At 50.4% G+C, this 25,447-nt stretch overlaps 1 protein-coding gene across 3 annotated transcripts in view; it reads left to right on the top strand.

Annotated features, from left to right (window-relative positions):
* Positions 1 to 23,198, top strand: part of IGSF3 (immunoglobulin superfamily member 3) — a 92,693-nt gene extending 69,495 nt beyond the window's left edge. For all 3 annotated transcript variants that reach the window (XM_045801423.2, XM_045801421.2, XM_045801422.2), the window contains 4 exons: positions 10,027 to 10,437; positions 13,962 to 14,369; positions 17,769 to 18,236; positions 20,007 to 23,198. In XM_045801423.2, coding sequence (XP_045657379.1) covers positions 10,027 to 10,437; positions 13,962 to 14,369; positions 17,769 to 18,236; positions 20,007 to 20,257 — 1,538 coding nt within the window. In that variant the 3' untranslated portion in view covers positions 20,258 to 23,198. The remainder of the gene's footprint in view (positions 1 to 10,026; positions 10,438 to 13,961; positions 14,370 to 17,768; positions 18,237 to 20,006) is intronic.
* Positions 23,199 to 25,447: the final 2,249 nt, after the last annotated feature.

Genomic DNA, 25,447 nt, shown 5'->3' with positions numbered 1-25,447 from the left:
TGGAAGCTGGTGGCAGGTTGAGTCCAGGCTGGAGGCCCTGCTTTCCTGCTCCCTCCGGGGCCTGGAACAGGAAAGTGCAGGCACCCACGCAGTGAAGGGTGGTTTGGATAAGAAGTGACTCTGCAAAGATGTTTTTCTGACTTTGTGACCCACCCACTTCGCAAAGATGGTTTGAACGCCATGCAAGGAGGACTTTCTGCCCGCTCACAGCTGTGGTTAGTGTCCAACCTGGTCTGCTCCACCACATCATAAGGTCACAGTGGTCTTGTCTGAACTTGGCCTCTTCTAACCCCATAAAAGCTCTGTTCTGTACTCAAGTTTGGAACAAGCAGGTTGTGTAAATGATGGGAAGGGGTTCCTTGGCCAATTAGAGCCTAAGCCCGGGCCACAAGAAGCTCAGAGAAGACGTTGTGCTATGTAAGTGGATTTTTGGGTTAATGGAGGGTTAAGCAGAGACCCCATTTTGTGTGACCTCGTGTTGTAGAATTGCCGAGGGACACACTTGCCTGCCTCACTGACTAGGACGTTCTGATTGTAATTGCACATTTTGTGGTCTCCTCTGGCCCTCGAGGTCGGTGTTGTGAGCCACGGCGCCTGTCACGTGGGTCTGCAGCTGTAAAAGGTAGGCTTAGTGCTCACCCCAGGACCTTGCCTGACATTGCCTTTTTGAATCGGTTCCTAATACTTGCTTGTTTCTGTCCCTATTTGGAATCTAAGGCTGGAGGACATAAGGAAAGGCTCAGGAATTCACTCATCAAAGGTTCCAGTTATTTGGATTCTGATTAATTTATGGGATTACCAAAGAGAATAAGGGATAGAGATGTGTTAAGTACCTCTTGGGTGCCAGGCTTTGTGCTCAGCACCGATGGGTTTGTCTTAAAAATTCACCCATCAGTGAAACGATGGAGATGTTTGTATCCCCGTTGTGGTTTCTCCGTGAAGAAACCCACACTCCTTAGGAGACGTGATGGCGGCCAGCCAGCTTGTCAAGTGCAAAACTGAGATTGCCGCTGCCGGTGGGCCTTGGTCTCCCCAACTTCCAGGGGTCTCCATTTTCCATCACACCATCTCATTCGTCCTGGGTGGAAAATGTAGCTGGAGAGCCAGGGGCTAAGGATCTGCTCTGAGGACTGTCTTGCGTCCTTGTGGCTTGTGCCGAATTGGTTTGTGCTTTCAGTGTTGAGCGAGAAGGAGCAGACTGGCGAGGGCACCTTGGGAGGGGCTGTTGGTCCCGTGGCCTGTGCTCAGAGGTGAGCAGTAATGCGCTCCCAGAGGCCCTCTGGAGGCTGCAGAGATCCGGGTGGGTGCTGGGGCCCCGTGCCACCGCGCAGGGAGTGGCTGACGCACTGGGGAGAGTGCATCCCTCTTAACGTTACCGTCTCTCCTCTATTAAATATTTATGCAGTTAGCACTTCATCTTTTCCAAGGAGCTTCATGTTCGTTTTTCCTCCCTGCCCCCCACACTCTGGTTGGTACTGTGCCTTCGTAGGGGGAAAGTAGAAGCAGAAAATACCAGGGGGCTGATGGTGACAGACACTTGGTGTGTGTGATCTCATGTCCTCATCACCCGCTACCCTGGGCGGAGGCTACTGCTGTCCCACTTTACAAATGGAGTAACTGAGGCTCAGAGAGGTTCTGCCTTGCCCAAGTCAAGTACATGACAGGTGCGAGGTCGGGGGTTGAATCCACGTGCGCGTGGTTACAAAGCAGTGGGGCAGGATGATGAAAGGGGGACTTTGACTTTACGGCCATATAGTCCGAGATTATGCTTTCCGCATTCCGTTAACAGTCAGTAATAGAAGAAGTTTCTCTTTGGAGCTCTCCGGCGTGGAGGAGTCCCAGCACGGGCGGTTGTAGTCATTAAAACAGTAACAATGACAGGGCAGCTAATCTTTATGGAGCATTTCTTGTGTTTCCGTCATCATCCTGAATGCTTTATACGCAATAGCTTCCTTGGTTCTTACAATACCATGTTCCACCCATTTTATAGATGAGAACACTGACACAGACGTTAAATAAGCTATCCAACGATGCATAATAAGAGGCAGAAGCAAGATTCAAATCCAGACAGGCAGTCTGGCTCCAGAACCCAAGCTCTTAATTTTATTATATTGCATATTTTCTGGACAATTATTTATTTTTTTTCTTCTCAGGGATCCTCTTTGGGACCAGGTACTTTTATTTGACCTCTCCTCTCTCTGGTTTACCATCCTTGATTTCGTGAAACCCGTTAGCAAATACTTAAATTTGCTTTTTTCAAGTGGGGGTCACAAGGTACCCGGAGAGGTTCCAGTCTGCTAATGGTGTGGGAGTTTAATTTATGCCTCCTCTAACTCCCGATTCTTCAAACTTCTACCACAAGATGGCTCCTAAGACTTGGGGATAGCAGAGCTCAAAACCAGCACTGGCTTCTCTTCTTTTACTCCCCTCCATTCCTTGCCCCTCAAAACACGGCTTCTTATCCCTGCTCTGGTGTTTTCCATGGGAGAGTCCCCCACTACCTGCCCTCACCCCCTTTTAAGAATATTTTGTCAAATACTCTTATTCCAACAGAATCATAGAGAAACTCAGGGACTGTTGGCTCTCTCCTGCTGGTCCGTGTATCGCCTTTCACTGTTCATGTCACCTGCTCCCAAAGGGCTCTGTGTGATCTGTGCCCCAGACTGGTCCTTGCCAGGGCCACCTGTTGACCTGACCACATCACAGGTATTTGATTCATTAAAATCTCTGGCTGGATGGCATGATCGATTGTGGATCGATTATTGACCATTCTTTTTACCTACTTCCTGTTCCATTTGCGTGTCCGCAAGGAAATCTTCAAGGAATGCCATCACTCCCATTTTGTTGATTTAGCTTAGCCTGACTCCCATCGATCACAGAGTGTGACCCCCAAGGGGCATTTAGGCAAGACTTTAAGCCAGTTCAACATATTCGATTCTTTGCTCTTAATCAATTCTTTTCTCTTTTAAGAATTTCCAAGTGTTGCTTTTCTTCCTTCTGATTTTCTTTAGCACCAAAAAACACCCTCCAATTACATATCCCTAAATACAGAAGCAATAAGGGAAATGTCAGCACTCATTTTCCAAATGTTTACGACCCTCTCTTGGTCTGGCTATTAAATATTGCACATTCAAATTGACAAAGCAATAAACAAGCTTCCAAGAGGAGAGCCTCCGGTGTAGAAAGCCGACTTGTCAGTGGGTGTATTCTGCTGGGATTTTACTGATGGGTAGTCAGGATGAATATTTAATACCCTGTGGATGCTGCCAAATCCGTTTTCTCCAATTTCTTATTGCTGACCTGGCAGATTGGGAAGGCTGAGCGCTTTTTTCTTTGACTTGCATGGGCCCAGGGCATGTGAACAGTAGCTGTCCTTGTCACAGTCTGGTAAGTGACAGCCTGCCTCATCCCAAGTGGTATTGGCCCCTACGTTTTTTTTTAGGAGAACCTGGGGTTCATTCTCCTTGCATGCCGGGTGCATGTGGCTTCTGCCTGCCGAGTGCTCAGAGACGGAGCAGCAGTGCCAGAGCCCTAGGGGAGTCCCCAGCCCTCCCCCACCTCCTCAGGCCTCGTTGTCATGGTGATGCCAGGTGCGCCTGTTTGCAGTCACCGCATAAGGGTCACTGCTCTGTCTGCAGACAGGTGAGACAGACAGGGCATGTCTGGGTTACTACTAATTAGCTGTTTCCGCTTCCAGACTTTTGCTACTTTTTCCATGCTCCTCCCTCCCGCTGCCTTCTGCAGGCATGTTTGAGCACCTACTGTGTGCCAGTTTCCATGCTGGGTGCTGCAGCTGCAGACAGGGGTGTGTGTCCGTTCCTGCCTGGCTGACTGTCCTGCGGCCTGGAAAGACAGAAGCTCGGGGAAGAGTCACAGGGGTGGTGGGAGAGGTGGCCTGGGGGATGGGCCCGAGGAGGGAATTGGCTTGTGTGGGCGTGGGCAGTGGGACAGTTCAGGCTTGGAACAGACTGTACAAAGAACATCATTGAGGGAGGAAGCAGCATGCGTGTTTTGATGTGACTGAAGCATGGGGTTAGGGAGGGCTCTGGCCCCAGGTATGTTGGCGAGGGCCAGGGGAGCCCTAAATTTTAGTCACCGAAGCGTGGAGGGTCATCATATGTGATGGTTGAAAGCAAGGACAGACCAGGCAGCCTGGGTTTGAATCTTGGCTCTACCATTCATCAGCAGTGTGACCTTGGCCAGTATCTCTAAAATCGGGGATAATAATACTTATTTCATAGATCTGGCAGGGAGCAAATAGTCAATATTTATGAAGTGCTTACAACAGTGCTCAGCACATAGAAAGAAATCTATAAATTTGTTAAATAAGAACATTCTAAACTGAGCAATCAGGAGTTCCGATCATGCTCAGATCATATAATCCTTTTTTTTTTTTTTTAAGATTTTTTATTTATTTATTTGACAGAGAGAGAGAGAGACAGCCAGCGAGAGAGGGAACACAAGCAGGGGTAGTGGGAGAGGAAGAAGCAGGCTCCCAGCAGAGCAGGGAGCCCGATGCAGGGCTCAATCCCAAGACCCTGGGATCACGCCCCGAGCCGAAGGCAGACGCTTAATGACTGAGCCACCCAGGAGCCCCCATATATATTTTTTTAATTTTTTTAAAAGATTTTATTTATTCATTTGACAGAGACAGCCAGAGAGAGAGAGGGAACACAAGCAGGGGAAGTGGGAGAGGAAGAAGCAGGCTTCCAGGGGAGAAGCCCGACGCGGGGTTCGATCCCGGAACGCTGGGATCACACCGTGAGCCAAAGGCAGACGCTTAAGGACTGAGCCACCCAGGCTCCCCCAGGTGCCCCCATATAATCCTTTTTATAACAATTTAGAATTGTCCCTTTACTATTAAAATGAAATTCCTAGACAGTATGACATTCATACTCACATAATCTTCAAAAATTCTTACAGTGTCCTAATTGTGGAATAAAGGATGAGTTTTTTTAAAAAGTAGCTCATAACACAATGATGTGTTGTAATGCTGGGCGGACACACTGCTGCTCTGTCCCTAGAAACACTGACCGACCGTCAGGCCTGTCAGCCCAGGCGGCGCTGCTGTCCCCGACACGGCTTCTGAAATCCCGAGCGACTCTTGCAGCAGTGCTGAACAAAACAAAGGAAAGCCCTCCCATCATTTACCTGGCATACATTAAAACCATGCAAAAAAAAAAAAAAAGGCATTGTGATAGTAAAATGAAAGTAGGTTCTGGGCTCAGGGACAGCGTTTTCCCCCACACGAATGTCATTTGAAAGTCATGCAGGACTTGAGGCAGAGGTTTGTTGCATGGAGCCATCCCAGACCTGGGTTTACATCTATCGCCGGCTCTAGTCCTCTAAAGACCCCCTGCCCCCACTTCTTATCAATGTGCCCAGGAAAGACCTGCCCGCAGAGTTCCCTGATGTACCTGGGGGCATCGTGGCCCTGCTGGGAACTGCTGTCTCTGGATGCGACAAGCAGGCCCTAAGCGGGGAGCAGCAAGCTCCTGTCTGAGGTTTAGGACACTCTCCCTGGTGGGGGCGGGGGCCGAGTGTAAGGTTGGGCAGAGATTCTAGGGGCTCAAGTGGGGCATGACGGCGAGGAGAGAGAAGAGCAGGGTGTAGGGTTAGGATGTAGGGACTGTAGGGCGTAGTACTGCTTGACTGGCAGGTGTCTTTGCCGTCCCCTCTGAGAGAGGGTGGGACACACATACACACACACACACACACCCTCATTCATTCCTCCTTCGGCTCCCCCCGCCCCCAGTAGCTTTCCCTTCTTGGCTGACTTGCTTCCCTCAACTTGACAGATGTCTGCTGTCCAGCCACTGGCCCCCTCTATGCCTCACTGTTCTGGTCACTGGCACACGTCTTTAATAAAGCACAGTCTTCCTTCTCTCTCTCTCTACTCCTTCACTGTCCGAATCTCCTCACCTGCTCCCTCTGCGTGCCTCCTGGGTTACCCAGGGCCACCTCACCACCCCACCTCTGGCTTCTCGAACTTGGCGAGCCTCCGACTTCACCGAAGCACTCGTGAAACCACAGGTCACTGGGCCCCACCCGTGGCCTTTGTGAGTCGGTGGTCTCATCAAGACCCCAGGTGATGCTGATGCCGGAGGGCTCCAATGGCCCAAGATGGCCCCAGATGGCCCCGAGAGCCGCGGAGGGTCAGCGTCTGGTACGCGCCCAGGCCCCTTGCAGTCCCGCGGAGGCTTACTTTTCTAACCTCATCTACTGCACTGACCCCTTGCTCCTTCCCGATTACGGTGCACAGAGCAGTTCTCACCTTTGCTCCCCTGCCCCCCTCTCTTGGGTGCCCTCTCTCTCCCCTCCTGTGCCTGGGCAACACCAGCTCCTTGTTTTTCAAGGGCTGTGTTCAGATGTCACACGCTGTGAAATGCGCCGTCCCTCCCGTTGCAGTCAGGATTAAACGCCTCTCCTTTACGTTCCCATACCTCCAAGAAAAGATCAATCACCTATTTATTCAGTCATCCATTTCTTAATTACTTAGCAAATGGTTGGGTCACCGTCCCTGCCCTTCAGGTGCTTATAATTTCGCAGGGAAAGAAAGGCCTTTAAAAAATGAACCTCAGCGCCAGGCGGCCTGTAACAGCTCTCGCAGGGTCTAAGAGAATCCTTTACTGATGGAAGAAAGGAGTTCTGTGTGAAGGGGGTGCACATAAAGCAGGGTCCGCAGGAGGGGCGTTTGGCCAGTGAAGCCTCGGCTCTTCCCTGCTGCCGAGTTCCCCCAGATGCCTCTCACCGCCTACCATGCTGTCCTTGCTGTAACACAGCAGCCTCTCCCAGAATATTCCACCAGATGAGAGGCCTAGGAACGGAACTCTCCAGATGCAGAAAGAAAGGGCCCTTCCCGCAAACAAGGCACAGCCGGGTCCTGGGAGCCTGGGGCGCCCCCTGGAGGCAGCACCAGCTTGAGCCTGAGCCTGTGAGGGCCTGTGGGGCCTTGCCCTGAAGCCTCTCTTCCTGCCCCTTCCTTCTGCTGACTCACTGCTGGGGATTAACCCAGCCTCCGCCCCTCCCATCACCTGTGAGCTGTTGCGCTCCCTAAATCCATTCACTCGCAGGGCCCCGTCCAGGCGTTCTCAGGCTCTAAGGGGCACATGAATCACCCAGGGATCTTGTTGTTAGAGGCCGATTCTGAGTCAGGGGGCTGGGGGTGGGTCCGGGAGTCTGCATCTCTAACAAGTTGCCGGGTGACGCTGATGCTGCTGGGCCCAGGCCAGGGGCCCCACGTTTAGTAGCAAGTTTGCCACTTAGTTTGACAGTTCTGGATCTCATGGTGAGCTCTGAATGTGGCACTGAACCCAGGGACCAAAATGAAATGGAAATAGTGAAAATGTATTGCACGTTTATGTTATCCCAGGCTCTGTGCTAAACTCTTTCTATAGACCGTTGCCTTTAGCCTACACAACACTCCTCTGTGAGGTGTTGGCATCATGCAGATGAAAATTCCTCCAGTCCTAAAGTGGGCTGGGCTCCCCCCTGCCTCTACGGAGAAGGATGGTGCAGGCAGGCTTCACACTGCCCAGGGCAGTACTGGACAGGACTTGTGAGATCTTCCTAATTAGGCACAGGAGCTGCTGGCTCTCCTGGGTTTCTGGCAAGGCCCTCCTTGCCCCTGAGATGCCGGAGGAAATCCTGAGTGCAGAATAGGAGCTGACCCCTCGCCCACCTGTCAAGCAGGCACCAAATTTCAAAAGTGCCTCTCTTTCAAGTTTTTCTACACTTCACAATATTTTGACATGGGAAGGAAAGAAAAAATGGAAATGCTTTAAAACATCTCTCTTCCTTGGATTCTTGTTCTCAGACCACGTGACTGAATTGAGGCTTAGTCATAGGATTTCAGTTTAACATATGCAGTTACTATAGCAATTGAGGTTTCCTTAGTAACAGTTGCAAAAATAATCCAGCCCCAATTAATAATACATTTTAAAGCTCTTTCTACTCTACACTGAACAACCCAGTTTTTTGGACAAGAACCAGATAATTCAGGTGGTATCATTTGTGCTGATATAGATATCATTTGCATGTGGTGAATTGGGTTGGAAGGGAATGAAAAGGGAGCTGGTTGTTTCAAGTATTGCAGGAATCGGATCTGAAAAGTCGACTGGCAAGCTAAGTGCATCTAGTTTGCAGAGCTGGGAAGCTTACTAGTAAACCCTGCCCTGGATTCCCGGGTGCCCTGGAGGACTTTGTGTGTTTGAAGAAGGGAGAAGGCAGGGGACTGGGCTTGTTCACAAAAAAGGTGAAAAGAGGGGTGGGGCGTGGGACGTAGGATTTCTCTCTCATATTGGTGTGTTCTTTTTTTTTTTTTTTGGAGAGAGTGGGAGAGGAGGGGTGGGGGAGGAGCAGAGGGAGAGGGAGAGAGAATCTTAAGTGGACTCCAAGCCTAGCTCAGAGCCCTTCGCTGGGCTTGATCTTACGACCCTGAGATCATGACCTGAGCCTAAATCAAGAGTCAGACGCTCGACCGACTGAGCCATGTAGGCGCCACTCATATTGGTGTGTTCTTGATGGCTTGGGAAGGTCTCTGGGAATGTGAATTCAGCAGTCCTTTGTGAAGAGTATCTCCTGATTCACCACTGGGTTGGTTACTTGTTCTTGGAGTTGCTTTTGCAGTAATGGCACTGGGTATGAGATCCCACCATCCCTTGGCTTGCTGAATCCTCGCTGCCACCCAGAATGTTTATCTGCATGTGACCAGGGTGTCCAAATGACTGTCTGGGGCTTTCAGAAATTTCAACTGGGGTGTCAAAAGCTGCTTTCACTGTTAGCTCCCTAGGAGGAACTTGGAGCTGTGTCTTTTTCCTTTATTTAAAATTTTTTCAGTAGGGGGACGATGGTGGGTAGGGGAGAAGCAGAGCCATGTATAATAAGGATGGAGTGGGGATGATCCCAGATTACCTTCATAAGCTATATATTTCCTTAGACCTTGGCTTCTTGCCACCTTAAGGGTGAGCCTTGTCATTAATTAGCAGGTGGCACTCTGGAGTCTGCCCTCCCTCCGGTTTTGGAGCTGGCAGGGGGAAGGACACTGGAGTTAATCCTGTTCTGTCCCACTGCTCACCGCTTTCTTCTCAGCCTCTTCCCTCTGTCTGCCCCCAGGAAGGTCACCCCAGCAATCCTGTAACTACCTGCTACTGTATTTCTCTGGCGCGCTCTCCCCCACATATCCCAGCAGACATTGATCGAGTACTTTTTGAAGCCCAGGCACTGTGCCAGGCTCTGGGGGGTGCAGTGAAGAGAACGTCCACTAGGCATGATGATGTTGTTCTTTAGGGTGTCCCTAACACTTAGCATCAGGAGGGGCACACCAGAAATATATGCAGACTGCCGGGGAAAAGGTTGATCTCTGCTCTCAGGGAGCTCACGGACTAGGGTGAAAGACTAAGGGAAAACAGCTGGAAGATATGCAGAGGGTGCTGATGCCTGCACTGAGAGGGGCTGCTGGCCCAGGACGGGAAGGGCGAAGGGGGAAGGAAAGACGAATGCACAGAAGGGCCAGAGGGGAGATGGTGGAAGGAGACAGGCAGAGAGGTCGACTGAGCAGAGCTCAGGGAGGAGGTGCAGGGGGACTAGGGGAGAGGAGGGGCTGGGGACTGGAGGGGTGAGTCATGGAAATGAGCCAGGACAGTTGGGCAGGAGCCGGATCCTGGAGGGACTTTGTACTGTGAAAAGGAATGATTTTTTCTTTGTAGGCTGTAAGCAGTTGGGAGCCATTAAACTTTCCAAGGAGGGAAGTGATTGGGCAGATCTGAGTTTTCGCTGAGTCCCCTGGAGGCTATGTGATATGAGAGGAGGCAGGGAGGATGCAGGTGGCGGGATGCTGGGGTGAAGCTGGCTCCGTGCTGCCTCCCTCACACCGAGCCCGGCTTCGGAGGAAGCCCGACCGCGTTCAGTCCTCCGGGAGCTGTGCTGGGCACAACCAGCCTGGAGGCCACAGGCGAGGCCGGGCACGGCCACATTCCTGGGCGGGGGTGGGGCGCTCCCGCCAAATTGCCCCCTTTGCCTCTGCAGTGACAAAGTTGCAGGTGAGCAAGTCGAAGAGGACCCTCACCCTGGTGGAAAACAGGCCCATCCAGCTGAGCTGCTCCGTCAAGTCTCAGACCAGCCAGAACTCCCACTTCGCCGTGCTGTGGTACGTCCACAAGCCCTCGGACGCTGACGGCAAGCTCATCCTGAAGACCACGCACAGCTCGGCCTTTGAGTACGGTACCTACGCCGAGGAGGAAGGCCTGCGCCCCAGGCTCCAGTTCGAGAGGCACGCGTCCGGGGGCTTGTTCAGCCTCACCGTGCAGAGAGCCGAGGTCAGTGACAGTGGCAGCTACTACTGCCACGTGGAGGAGTGGCTGCTAAGCCCCAACTATGCCTGGTACAAGCTGGCCGAGGAGGTTTCGGGGCGCACGGAAGTCACTGTGAAACAGCCAGGTAAGGACCCAGGGCGTGGCCGTCCTGGGCCAGTGTCTTTTGTGCAGAGGGACTGCCCGGGGGGTGGCAGGGCTCTGCGGGGCCCACGTTGGGGCTGGATGCAGGTGCAGAGACTGTAGTCCTACTGCTGTGCGGGCTGCTGGCTTTGCCGAGTGCCCAGCGCCTCCTGGTGCTAGAGGGCAAACTCGGGAGAGCGCCCTCCCCTCTGCTGTTAGGGACGGCATCTTCCTCACCAGGTAGAGCCCCCCCGGGGGCAGCGGTGCTGAGCAAGAGGCAGTGAGGCCAGGTCGCTGGCGAATCCTGAATCTCCTTCTGGGTTTGCACGTTGCTCCCTGGATCTCGGGCTGGTGCCAGCTCCACACCCGGCATTCTTGGCTGGAAGGCACTTTCTGGTCTCCCTCCTCCACCCGCCCTCTTCCTTACCACCCATTTCAGCCCAGGGGGGAGGGCTTCCTGTCTCCAAAGTGGAGCACCCCTTGGCCCCGTCTCAGAGCCTGTGGGTGCAGCCCTCATTCTGCTTCCAGACAGACCAGGCATGGCACCCGACCTCTGCAGGCACGTTTCCAGGGAGAGTGCGCTTCCTGCCTCTGCAGGACTGCGTTCCATCCACTGCAGGGCAGCCCTGCTCTTCGAAAAACCCACTCCATGGAATTCCCCTCCAGGTTTTAGATCTGCCCGTGGAACAACCCAGAATAAGTTTGGGTCATATCTTTTCATGCATGAAGGGGGCCCCTGTCAGTCTCCCCTTCTCCTTGTTAAAGAGCCCTAGTTCTTTGAACTCTCCACATGATGCAGCCTTAAGCTCCCTCTCTATCCCTCATTCCTGCATGGCCTATAATCTATTGTGGCTAGCCTGTCCTTCCTGATGGGCCGGGGTGCTCTGTTGCGCCCACGTCCCATCTCCATACCTTCATTTATGTTGTCCTCTCTGTCTGGAACACCCCTCTCCTGCTGCTTCTCCCCTCTCTTCACTCCATCCCCGAGACTTCACTCAGCACCACCTCCAGGAAGCCTTCTCTGCTTTCTCCCATATCACCAGTGGTTCCTTTTTCCTTATAAAATACCTTGCATAATAATTATTTGTTTGCAATTCTTTTCCGCAGTTCTTTAAGTACTTTGAGGACAGGGCTGTGTCTTTGTATTTTCAGCCACTGGTATGGCACCCTTAATAAATACTGATTGAATAAGGAACGAATGGCTGCTTTCCTCGAACACCCCAGGGCCTTTGTACTGACTGTTCTCTTAGCCTGGAACATGTTGACCATAGATATTCATTGATCTCATTCTTCCTCAGAGGTGTTTCTAGCTCATTTTAATTAAAATAGCACCCTAGTCACCCTGTACCCCTTTCCCTATCCCCTGCATAGCATAGCTCACCACCTGGCATTCTGTTTATTTACCCATTCGTATGTGAGTAATTATGAACTGCTTGTTCGTATTTATGGAAATGCATTTATGACCAGATATTATGTATTATGTAGAGAAGTAAATACGCGCGTGTGTGTATATATTCTTCACCTTTCTGTTCCCACGGCTTGTCTCCCAGGAGGCCTCAGTAAACATTTGTTCAGACAGCACATGGAACCAGATGCAGGGGCCAGGATGTGGCCTGGCCCACAGTGAATGCAGAGGGGCCATTCCCCATCTCTTCCCTCGGGATGTTGTATTGCTAAGATTGCCCCAATGTGGGATTCTCAGCGCCTCACGGTGACACTCCCGTGAGCCCTTCTGCGGGTGCATTGCGAAGGAAGCTCTGGTCTGCATTATCCCTCTTGGTTTTTCCAGAGACCTCAGGCCAGTCCTTGGGGCTTTTGGAAACTGCCAGTTGTCATTTGGCCCACAGATGTTCTTTTAGGTTTCTGTTCTTCCTGTCTGTTTTCAGTTTTGGTCACTTTCTCTGCTGGGAGGACATGATCCCCCACCCACCTCGAGTTCCCCCTTAGTCACCATTCATCCTTTGCCTTTGCTCAGTTGTGCAGAAACTAAGAGATTCTCAGTGGATCCTAAATTTATCGAGGGAATTTCCCCATCTGAGACTACAGACTTAGAGCGAGCTAACTGGGCCAACGCACAGGGCTGCACGGATGTTTGTCAAAACACATTTCGTGAGATCTCTGTTTGTGGGAATACTAACACTATAAACAGAAAACTCACAGGACACTGATGAAAACAACACATCCCTCCTTTTCAGTGATTTTTTTGTTTGTTGTTTTTTTCTTCCCCTGCTTCTAGTTCTTTTTCTCCATGCACCACCCCTCTCCTTCTTTTCCTGATGACAAAGAATATGTCTTTAGAGCTTTTGGAAAACACACAAAAAGAGAAGAAAATAATCTTTCAACCCAGAGACAACCAGAGTTAGTATCTTCATACACATGCACACACGTGCACGCATATATGTACATGTATATTTTCAGGAGACTGGTTATTTAAAATATTTTTTCTGTTATTTTTTTTTAAGATTTTGTTTATTTGAGAGAGAGCGAGTGTGCGGGGCGGGGGGGCAGAGGGAGAGGGAGAGAGAGAATCTCTAGCAGAGTCTGCCCTAAGTGTGGAGCCTGACACGGGGCTTGGTCTCATGACCCTGAGATCATGACCTGACCCGGAACCTTTACCAAATGAGCCACCCAGGCACCCGTTTTTTCTGTTATTTTAATTTTTTGACCTTTTAATTACAAAAGTTACTGCATTGCATGGCAAAATATTCCGACAGTTTTGAAGTGTAAAAAAAGTAAAAAGGGCTCGTGCATGGCCCTACCCCCTCCTTGGGTATTACTCAGGAGGTGTCCTTCCCCGGGTGCTTCTATGCTTTTACAGTTTTGTAGGTTTTTGACCCCCCTGGTCCAGATAGGCTCATCAGCACCTTTTATGAAATCACACGCACGTCATCAGGTATACCATCATCAGTGACACTTTTTCTCTGGAGGAGAATCTGATTGGCTGAGTTTTCAAGTCACCGGTTCCATCAGTATCAGGCTTCTCTTTACTAAGGTCAGATCTGTTCTGTTCTCACCTTGAGAGAGAACCCGAGAAAGTAAGAACTGCAATTTGTAAGCCAACTCAGGAACATATTTAACTGTCTCGTCTGCAGTTCTTTTGTGGTGGACAGTCCAGCATATTCTAGCCATCATGTGGTCAGTTTTCAAAATTTGCTCTTGGTTCAAAAGGGGGTCTCACCATGCCCTTTCCTGCCTGGCCCTTCCCAGCCGGCCCGTAGGCTCACGGGGTTCTCTTACTTGGATGTGGAGTTGTCTATACCTCGTGCTCGTCCTGTCCTATGCATCTGAACCGATGAGACAGAAATTGGGGGACAGCGTTTCCATGAACTGCTTGCAATCCGCACACTCGGACATGTGATCAAGGGACTCAGAACATGCAGGGTGCTGCACCTGGGAAACGTTTCTGCTAACTGAGTGGGCTGCTGCCCTTCAGTACGGGGAAGGCATCCGTGGGCTTGCACGTGGAAAGGGTGCATGCGAGTTGCCTGTTGTTCTGTGAAGCTAATACATCTTTCCTTGCCTTTCTAGACAGCCGCCTGAGGCTCAGCCAAGCGCAGGGGAATCTGTCAGTCCTGGAGACACAGCAGGTGCAGCTGGAGTGTGTGGTGTTGAACCGCACCAGTGTGACCTCCCAGCTCGTGGTGGAGTGGTTTGTGTGGAAGCCCAACCACCCGGAGCGGGAGACTGTGGCCCACCTGAGCCGCGAGGCTACCTTCCACTATGGGGAGCAGGCGGCCAAAAACAACTTGAAGGGGCGGCTGCATTTGGAGAGCCCTTCCCCCGGCGTGTACCGGCTCTTCATCCAGAACGTGGCCGTGCAGGACAGTGGGACCTACAGCTGCCGTGTGGAGGAGTGGCTGCCCAGCCCCAGCGGCGTGTGGTATAAGCGGGCAGAGGACACTGCTGGGCAGATGGCTGTGACGGTCATGCGGCCAGGTGAGGGTTCATGTCCCCAGGCCCTCAGTGCTCTGAGTATTTCCCCTCTCAGTGTCATACTTTGTGCACTGCACAAAAGTAGAGTATTAATACATTGTTCACAGGTAAATATATGAGCGTTTACATTTTACATTTGCATTCAGAATTGTTTCACATTTATTCCCCTAGTGAATGGAGAATGGCACGTCTGGCTTTGGCCTAAAGCGATTCTGTTTCTTAACCAGAATAGCATTTTTTCAATTAATTGTTTCAGAACATAGACTATTTTCTTTTTAAAGAGTACATTCCAACTCAGAAGGTGATGTATCGATATGCAAAAATCTTGAAATAGTAGCCATGTGGCTTAAAAAAATTAACCTTGTGGATATTCAGTGGAGAGGAATTGGTTCACGTGCTTTAAATAGAAAGAGTATCCTTTAAATAGGAAAAGATGAAATTCAGTCACTCGCTTCCCAATAATTTTGTTGGTACCAGTGACGACTCTGGGTGGCCTTTCTTGTCCTTGTTGTCGTTAGCTAAATGCACATAATTACTCAGTATCCTTATGGTTACACATTTCAACCCATAGTGAAAGCAGAGGTAGGGCTGGAGTCCTGGGTCCCCAGTGACATCGCACCCTCATTCATCTTAGTCCCAGCAACAAGTCAGTGGTCCCCCGGAGGATATGGAGCAGAAATGAACTGGTGGCCTGTGTCAATGTGAGCACTTTGTCTCGTTCGTTTCCCGCGCATCCCGGCGTTCCTATTTGTGGTCTGTTGGAAGCGTTCGTCATATTTGCACATCTCCCTAGAGCGGCCCTTTTTTGTGGGCGGGACACTGGAGCCCCACAGCTGCACCGCCCCATGTGTCATGGAACACACTCCGGCAGTGAATACGCCCTTTGTTCCGGGAAAGGGGCATTATCTCACTGCTCTGTGTCTTGCCTACGCTGGACGGGAAATCACCTCTGCTTTGAGTTACTCATAGTTCCCATGAGCTTTATTTTTTTTTCTTTTTACCATGCCTAGAAACTGCTACGTGTCTTCTCCTCCCAAAGGTGAAACTGTAGAGAGGTGGCAGCTGAACACACTTCTCCCCCAACACCCACCCATTTGCACGTCCCCACACCAGGGCTGCAGGGAGACCAGGGGGCGACAGACATTTATGGAGCACCATTTGCCTTCCTGCCTAACGTACAGGGGAGAGGAGAGGCAGACTTCTTTTGGGGGGCTTATACCTGAAACAGGAAAGAGCGCTCAAGTCTGCACAGGGAGGTGGTTTGGCCTATTCTAGAAGGGGACAGACATGGGCAACCAAATTAGTAGAGAGGTATGTTAAGGGGGAGGGTGTAGGCAAGTGGACATTAGTTTCATTCAGAAAACTTGCATTGGGTCATTACTGCAGACAAGGCACTCGAACGAGCCAGGAAACTTAAGTTAAAACTCAAATGCTTAAATTGTAAGCATTGATGGGGGACTGGGTGGTGCACTCCTTTAAGCGTCAACTCTTGGTTTCAGCTCAGGTCATGATCTCAGGGTTGTGAGATCGAGCCCCGCATTGGGCTCCACGCTCAGTACAGTCTGCTAGAGATTCTCCCTCTCCTCCTGCTCATGCTCTCTCTCTCTCTCAAATAAATAAATAAATCTTTAAATTGTAAGCATTCAGACGAGAAGAAAACAAAGGGAAAGTAGATGGGGAAGAGGCCCTTCCGGGGAACTAAACGTCCAGTGGTCTCTGATCATCTTGCCATTGTGGGTGCATTGCATCTCGTTGGCCAGCCGCCAGGAGCTTTAGGACAGTGGTGTGGTAGACTCTGCAAAGCAGAGGTGTCCTAGGCCACCCCTTGATCTGCACTGTTTCTCTCTGATGGCTCTGGGGTTGCAGTCGGCCATGCTGTCTGGAAGGATGAGCCCATAAGCCAAGGAGTGTGTGTCGCCTACGAATGGATATTCTGCGCCCTACCACCTTGCCCTCCAGCGTGCTCTCCCCCATGGGAGCTGGGCCGAGGCGCTGTTCCCATCCCCTGTAGCTGGTTCCCAAGCCTTTCTGTGCCCGCGATGCACACCGAGATTCTAGATGGGCCATGGGGGATGAGGAGGGGCTTGGCAGAGCCCCACAAAGCTGGGGGGGCCCCCAGCTTTGTGTTCACCTGTGAGCAACATTAAGCCAATTCATTGAAAGCCGAGGACAATACCTGGGAAATGCTCCTATTTGGTCTTCATCCAGGCAGAATCCGATTTGGTATCTCTACTTTTCTTGCCATTATGTTGGCATCTTTCATGAGCATTTCATAAACAGGGCCAAATGGGCCATTTAGGAGGTAGGGAATGGATTATTTGTTTAGTACCTACCCCTGTGAGCCAAAAAAAGAGGGCAGCAGCAAAATAAAAAAGCGGATTATGGCTGCCTGGTGGTGTCTGTGACGTGTGACTCACCTGCTTGGGTACCTCTCCCTGGCCGTTCTGTGTCTCCCGTCTCAGTCGGGAGGATGCTGTCTGTGCCATCCTTTTGGGGCGGTCCAGGCTCAGGGCGAGGGGCCCTTTCAGGTTTCGGGCTTGAATCCTTGGAGAATACTTACCTCCCCAGGTCCACTGTGGCGTAGGTAACGGTCCACATGTGCACAGTTCAAACTCAGAAGGTGCTGAGGGGTGAATGAGTTTCCCAGGGCTCTGCCGTGACAAATTAGCACTGACTTCGCAGCTTAAAACAACAACGGTTTATTCTCTGAAAGTTCTGGAGGCTTGAAGTCTAGAAGCAAGTTGTCAGCAGAGCCAGGTCCCCCCTGAAGCTTCTAGGGAAGAATCCTTCCTTGCCTCTGCTGGCTTCTCATGGCCCCAAGTGTCCCCCGGCTTGTGTCTGCATTGTTTCAATCTCTGCCTCTCTGTCCTTCTCTCTGTGTGTCCCCTTGTCTTCTTATCGGGACTCCAGTCATTGGATTAGGGCCCACCCTAAATCCAATGTGAGTTCGTTACATCTGCAAAGACCCTATTTCTAATCAAGGCCACATTCTGAGGTTCCAGATAGCCATGAATTTTAGGGGGACCCTTCAGCCCCTGCTAGAGGTTACAGTGAAGATAAGTGTCCCTTCCTCTCCGAGTTCCCATAAGCATCCATGCTAAGAGCTTGTGAATTCTTCTGTGGATATTCAGCACAAATATAAACAGATACATGTGTCGGAATAAAATGTATTTTCTCCTGCATACAGTGCCTCATAGGGTACTCAGTGTTCTACAGCCTAGCAGTCTTTCTTAACTCTCCTTCCCCCTCTCCAGGCACATGGCCCCACCTTGCTCCTTTCAATAGGTGTGTGTTGTATAGTACTATGTTACTAGAGTGTATTTGGTGATGGATATTTAGGTTATTTTGAGCAAAGAAATTAAAACAGCCTCTTCTTCCTTTTTTTGCCCCTCGTCTCCCCAGATGCTGCCCTGCAGGTGGACACAGTGGTCCCCAACGCCACCGTGTCTGAGAAGGCAGCTTTCCAGCTGGACTGCAGCATTGTTTCTCGGTCAAGTCAGGACTCCCGCTTTGCCGTGGCCTGGTACTCTCTGAGGACTAAAGCTGGAGGGGAAAGAGATGGCCCTGGCCTGGGCGAAGGGGAGGAGGAAGGGGACGAGGAGGAGGAAGAGGACCCAACGGAGCGGACAGCCCTGTTGAGTGTGGGCCCAGATGCTGTCTTTGGCCCGGAGGGCAGCCCATGGGAGGGCAGGCTTCGCTTCCAGAGGCTCTCCCCCTTGCTCTATCGCCTCACTGTGCTGCAGGCGAGCCCCCAGGACACGGGCAACTACTCCTGCCGCGTGGAGGAGTGGCTGCCCAGCCCTCAGAAGGAGTGGTACCGGCTGACGGAAGAGGAGTCGGCTCCCATTGGCATCCGGGTTCTGGACACAAGTGAGTGTGCCCAGGTTACAGGGGAAGGTTGTCTCTGTTGGTTCCAACCGTTGCTTCCAACTGTTGATTCCAACGGTCTGGAAGAATAAATTCAGAGCTGGATTATGGGTTAATAAGCAGTTTTCCATACCAGTTAATAAGCAGCTTTGCCATACCAGTTTGTATAATTGACCCTTGAGGATCGGAGTTAAAGTGAGAGCGTACCATCCAATAACCTGCCTAATCAGCTTGATGTTCCGCCAGATTCTATTCTAGTAAGATTTCATTATCTAAGTGTCTTGTTAGATGTTACGGGGTCGCTCTTTAGAATATCCAGCCTAGTCCCACTTTAGCCAGTTGGCGTGTTGCAGACTTGTAAGAAGGACAAAACAATGAAGCCCGAGTACATCACTGCTCTGTTTTTCTCCAGTTCCTGGCTCATGTGTAGTTTGGAGGGTGACTTGGAGGTTGGGCTGGATTTTGCATGATTGGCTGGGATGACCAGTGATCCTGCAGGGCCCTGCTCACCATCAGCTGTTGTTCCAGAAGGTTCAGAGCTCAGACTTATCAGATCAAGGGACTCCATGGCCAGAGCCTGGAAGAAATAATTGCTGACCTGAATGATTTGTTCTCACAAGGCACTCTTTTAAGTTGCCCTCCTGTCAGAGTGAGCAGACTGAAGATAACGTTTGTCATTGTAGAACTGGCCTGCAACACAGAAATAAAAAATCTGCTAGAAATCGTAACTTCTTTTCCGTTTCAGCCAAAACATTTTACCGGGTAATTTTGATTTGAGGTTTTTCGTTTCGTCAGCTTTTTCTTTTCTTTGACTACCTCCTGTTTAGGAGATGGAACCATATGAAATGGAGGTTTTGTAGGTCAAAAGTGGGTGACTATCAGTAATTTCATATACTTTGGAAATCTCATAAGTTTAAGTGTGTGTTGCATTTCTTAATAATACTGAGCAACAGCTGTACAGTAGAAAGGAAAGCAGAGAAAAGCCTAAATCATACTCAGACCCCCTAATAATCTACTGAATAACCCAAAAGTACAAGCGAAGAAACTGTTTAGACTACATTTTATCTGCCCACTGTGGATGTCCCTATTAAGTTTTATAGCACATAGCGGTCATCAGCAGCCTTATTTTCCAGAGAAAACAGTCTCCTACTCCAGAGCAGACCTCGACTGGGTCTGGGGCATGGGGCTTGGTGGGGGGTGGGTTTCATTCCTTTCCAGATTCAGGAATAACTAGCACTGAATTCTATGCAGCCACAGACACACTGTGGACATTTGTAAATGGTCCGTAATGGCATTTCAATTGATAATGTTAGGCAGGTAAGGATCCTTTCTGGTAAAACTGCTCTCAAAAGCTGGCGGGGGGAGAGAACGTGTCCTGTCCCAAAGTAGGACGTTTGAAGCAGAACTGAGTGCAAAGGGACATGTAAATTATCACTGGGCAGGCGGCGCGGACTGGGGCGGAGTCAGCTGCCCCACCATCTAGACGCAGTTGGGTTCACAATCGATAAACTGCATTTGATTCTGTGGCTCTCCGAGCAGCCAGTACTGGCTCCCGGCAGGAGATGGAGGCATTGCTTTGAGTGAACTTCCAGCTGTGATGGGAAGAGACGCAGCTGTGAGAGCAAGGCTGGGGGGGAGGGTGCTCTCCCCTCCCTTAGCAGCAGCCGGGGAAGACAGGGTGGGTGCGGGGGTTGGGTTGGGCGGGGCGAGGGCTTCGGGAACGAGGGCCGGCGGTCCGGGCTCCCAGCCCTCACGCTCTTGCCTCTGTTCCAGGTTCCACGCTGCAGTCCATCATCTGCTCCAATGACGCGCTCTTCTACTTCGTCTTCTTCTACCCTTTCCCCATCTTCGGCATCCTCATCATCACCATCCTGCTGGTGCGCTTCAAGAGCCGGAACTCCAGCAAGAACTCGGATGGGAAGAATGGGGTGCCCCTGTTGTGGATCAAAGAGCCACACCTCAACTACTCCCCCACTTGCCTGGAGCCCCCTGTGCTCAGTATCCACCCGGGAGCCATAGACTAAGGGCAGCCCAGCGGACCCAGCCACGGAGGAGCTGAGACCCTCCCTTCCTGCCTCTTGCTCTGTGATCGCGCAGCAGACCGCACCCAACCTCTGGAGCGCTCTCGCCGAAGACTGTCAGACTTGAGAAGTGTTTGAAGTCCCCGATCGGTCCCAGAGACAGACTGCCTCTAGGTGGCAGTCTTGGTTGGTTAGCTGTTCTGGAGCAGATGTCCTTATCCTGCAGAATTAGGCTCCTTGTTTTTGTTTTCGGTAATGTAGTGAGTAGCTCCAGGTGCCACGTCTACTCACCGATTTATATAGTATTCTCAGATAGATGTTACAGGGGTTCTTATTCTTTGTAATGGACTCTTTTTAATCCCTTTGGTTTACCCTTTTTGGATTCCGTAATGTGACGGACGAATTTCTCTTTAACGTACCACTAGTGGCAAAAGGAAGGATGAACTTTATGGCACAAAGGAATCTCTTCCAAGACTTATTGTTTTTGCATACTTGAAAACGCTACCCATGGATCAGAACACACCCGAACTTTTTTACTTTCTTAACGAGACTTGAAAATTATGTGTAGTGTGGGCCCAATTTGTATCTTATCTTTTCCCTCAGCTGGAGTCGTTGGGACCACTTTGTAGTCAAGATGAAAGTGTTGAATTTTGCTTCAAAGAACTGTGTACGTACAGGAGAAATCCGGCATAACCCCATTAGGAGTAGATGGTGCCTGACTAGCCTGTCAGGGAGGCAAAAAATAGGCTTCATCCCAAGCTTGCCAAAAAAAAGAAGAGAAAAAAAAACCCACTTTGTTGGAGAATAAGTCAAAAGCTGCAAACAGCACACGCTTTGCCAGCTAAAGTGGGCAGAGGGCTGCTTTTAGCAGCTACTGACTTTCAGGTTGATCAAAGCCGGTGATTAGCGAAGGAGGGAAAAGAGGCTAGTGGTTGGCTTGATCTGTATGCAGGAGCCGTCTCTAACTGATAACTGTGAGTGGCTGGGCTTCTATCCTAAGGTGCTTTGCCAAACTCTTAAGGGAAAGTGGCCAGGGAGCCTGAAAGGGGGACAGTGCTGAGCTGAACACATCAGGGCCCAAGCAGCTACCACAGGACACCTTATACCGGAGCGCACGGGGCAGGCTGGCAGCTAAGTTCCTGCGAGGGTCAGTGGTGGGACGGGGTGGCTTCCAGAGCCTGACCTTGGAGACCAGGGGAAGAATGCCATGCTGGAGATATGAAGACTAGGTTTTTCTTCTTCCCTCCAGGTAGATTTTCCTCCAAGAGAACGATGTCTTCCTTATTCACCATTTCTCTCGGCCTGTATCTTACTGCCATAGAATATCTGCCCAGGAGAGGTCAGACACAGCCCTTTTGTGACCCATTCAGATGACCTCATCTCAGTGGGAAGTGGTCACATGCCTGTGTGGGTGTTTGCCCTTCCCCTTCTTAGATCTTGTTTGTAGTTTTGGGCGATTTGGTTGTTCGTTGGTATGGTGGCAGTTCATTCCAATGCCCACTAAAGCCCATCAAGGCCAGTGTCACCCCTGTTCCTTTACACTATGGGGCAACGTGCTTGGCTCCCCTGGAGCACCATTCGTGGGTTACGAGTGTTGCCTCTTGCTTACTCCATGGGAGGAGTGTTTATGCCCTGGGGCTCCTCTGTTTTGCCAGCCACAAGTACCATTTCCTTTCCTCTTAAACTTGCATCTTGAATCCCAAGGGAATTCCCAGTTTAGAAAAAGGCCGCCAGGGATTCTGGAGCTAAGTCTAACCAGAGAGATTCCTGTCTGTTCTGAGGCGTAATGGACTCCACGGGAAGCCATGGGGGTGCCGATCCGGATTGGGGTCTGTGGGGGGTACAGGTGGCATGGGTGCTCAGCAGATGATCTGCGATGCCATAGCTGTGGGGAAGCCAGGCCAACGACAGGCTTGCGTAGACCTGCCTCCTCTCCCCCGCTCCCCCGCCAGTGCTCTCCTATGAGACCATGTGTAGGCGCCACCACCTGCATCCCTCTGTTACAGCCTGTGTGCTCATTCGCATTTCTTACGTATGCTGCATCAACGCTGCGGGGGTATGGAGTCCGCCGGCTCAGCGGTGCAGGAAGAAAGCAGTCCTTTGCCCCATTGCTTCCTTTCAGGCACGTGGGCTTTCTGTGGAAAATCGGCCCCTAATTTTTAGCCTGAGTCAATGAGGGAAGATGACTTACTTTCCTCTGGGACATGGGAAAGATGCCAGAGGGTTGGCTGGGACTGGGTGCGTAACGGACTACGAAGAGTTGACTTTGCTTTGGTTCACAGCTGTAGGAAAGTAGGTAATGCACGGAATTAAATATGTGAAGCAGTTGCAGGAAATTTGAAAGGAAGAAAAGAAACCGAAGCCAGTATTTTGATAATTGGGTTTTTTGGGGTTTTTTTCCCCCTGTGTATTTTCTATTGGGCTGGGGGATACCATCAAAGGGTGAGCTTTTCAGCTTTCTGTGAAAATCCCCAGGACCTTATTGGGCTGTTTCTATGGAAATGTGGTGTCAGATGAGTGGTAATGGTGCCCTCCAGTGGCTGGAGACCTCATTGCACAGGGCCTCCCGGAGTTGTAGGCCATGGACCAGGAGAGGAAAACTGCCAGCTGTTCTCTTGACTTCTCTACAGCTACAATGTTGCATTCATGAGAAACTACACTGTGCTAGGCCCATCCCAGGACGTGGATATGACCACACCCTCCTTCATCAGGGTGTATCTGTAGCAGGTTTTCATATTCTTTTCAAACAATGGTTTCTCTGCGTTTATTGTTGAAAAAACAGGTAGGGTAAGGAAACTACCCATGCATGATGTAGAGAGCTGTTGATTTTGTTTTTGTTTATTTTGGTTTTTGGTTTTTTTTTAAAGGAAAACTATTTGTAAAATGTTGCACTAAAATGTTTTATATACACTTCAGAGACCTGTAGTAAATTATGTTGAAAATATGGCTGTTTACAGTTACTGGAGCCCGCTGTCCTTTCTCTTAACCGGCCTCTCTCCTCCATGAAACTGTGCCCTGGGGGTGTGGAGTTCTGCCCCTGGCATTGGCCTGCTAGGCTCAAGGGTCAAGAATTGTAGACTTTATTATGCTGCCCTGCTCCCAGCCTGAAGAGTGCCTTTGTACAAATGATGGGGGGGGGGGGGGAACGGGACAACAACCTTTCCTAAGATGCTTTACTGCCATCTGAGGAAGATGAATCATAATAAATGTACACAACTACTTGTCAAGGCCATGCTGCCCCCAGATCTGTGCGCACACCATACACCTGGAGGCCTGATAGGCAGATTCAGAAGGCAGAGCTCCTTAACCAGCTTTCCTTTTTGGGGGAGGGGGGTGGAAAGGGTGGGAGGAGACTGATGGAGAAGGAGGGCAGGAACGGGGAACAACCTTCCCCGTGGCTACGGAGGGCCTCTGCAGCAAGACCACACCACCTTTCTCAAACGATGGAGTATTGTCCGGACCATGGAATTGTCAGCAAGCATCTGCCAGGAGGCAGGAACCCAGCAGGAGCTGTGTCTTCCTGCTCAGGGGGCCTTCCTGCACAGCACACCACATGTTCCCCGCGCCACCCGAACGCTGGGATGGTACAGAGGAGTTCACCACTTCTGCAAAGTGAGAATGATAGAATGATTAAAACCACAGCAGTGATACAGGATTCGGCAGAACCCATCTGTAATTTTTTACATTGCACTGAATATGCAAAAGAAACTAGATAGCGTGTAAGAAGCAGAGGGAGGCGCTTCCTTCTCTCTTAAAAAATCAAACCTTTCAAAGGCTTTAATATGTGCTTTCCTCTGCTCCACGGCCCCATCTGCTGCATCCTTATCAACTTCTTGCAGCTGCTGGCCTGGCCAGGAGTTGAAATGGGATTGTTTATCCCTTGGGTACCCACAATGGTTCCATGTTATGTCTTACGTATTTCTTTTGCCTAATTTTTCTCCCAAATGCTGTCTTTCTGCCAGGGAACATTTTAAAAAGGGAAATGGAGTTATTGTGGAAGAAGATTTTCCCATCCATGCCTTTGGTGCAAATCTGCCCAGTGTTTATATAAGTGAAGTGAATGTACATTTCCAGAAGAGGCAGGGACAATTTCCATGTATGCAAGATTAGGAGCTGTGTTTTGCTCAGTTCATTCTGGGATTTCTAAGCTTCCTGGGGGGTAGTTCCAAGGTTGGCAAAAACCAGAGCCAGAGGACCAGAGAGGGACACGCTAGGAAGAGCAGCAACCCCATGCCATGTGAGCAGGCTGGAGGAGCCCTCCTTTCTTACCTCGAGTTCCTGATTTATCTACAGTGACAAACAGGTACGTCTGGACCTCAATACCGGCCACAGGACGAAAAATACATCCACTCTCCTTTTGGGGGCAAGTCTTCAGTATAGAAATAGAGACTTTTGGGCCCATTGCCTAACTCAGGTCCACCTTTTGGAGCCATTTTTGACTCCAGATGAAGTCTTCTAGACTGCGTAGAAGCTCCTCTAAAAATGCTTGGTTTAAGGGGCACCTGGCTGGCTCAGTCGGTAGAGCATGTGACTCTTAACCTTTGGTTTGGGGTTTGAGCCCCATGTTGGGTGTGAAATAAATATTTCAAAAAAATTGCCTGATAGAAGCACAACATTTCTCTTAATGAAAAAGCTGGCACTGCACGCTGGTCTTGGTCAGAGCAGCATCTAACCAAAGAAGACCTAATGAATCATTCCTCACCCAAAGGCTGGAGACCATGACCTGAGACATACTTCCCAGCCCCATGTGACTGGGCAGAACTTTCCCCCGCCCTGCTGGGTCGGCAGCGCCGGCTGGCCAGTCCAGTCAAGAGCATGGCTACCTATCCAAAAGTTGCATCCTAATCCTGTATGAGAGGGTAAGAGTGGCGCTCTAGATTTAACTTCAGTTGGACTCCCAGTTCTGCCCCTTACTGTGTGTCCTTGAGCAAGTCATTTACCTTCTCTGAGTCTCCATTTCCTCATCTGTGAAAATAGGGACAGCCAGAAAATTAAATTAATTCAGGTAATGCCCTTAATACAAGGCCTGGCTTAGTAAGTGCTCAGCAGATGTTTGCTGTTATTATCACTTCTTAGTTCAAAAATATTCAGAGGCTCTCCACTGTCTAAAAGTTTGACCCCTCCTAACTTTCTCAATTGGCCTGAGCTCCCACCAGTCCAGAACAGAACAAAAACTTGATTTTCTCACATTTT

Source organism: Ursus americanus, chromosome 12, assembly GCF_024610735.1.
Source record: "Ursus americanus isolate L20-20 chromosome 12, mUrsAme1.1.p, whole genome shotgun sequence".
In the NCBI taxonomy this organism is placed as follows: domain Eukaryota; kingdom Metazoa; phylum Chordata; class Mammalia; order Carnivora; family Ursidae; genus Ursus; species Ursus americanus.
Note: the sequence above shows the minus strand (reverse complement) of the source record. Positions and strands in the feature narration are given on the sequence as shown.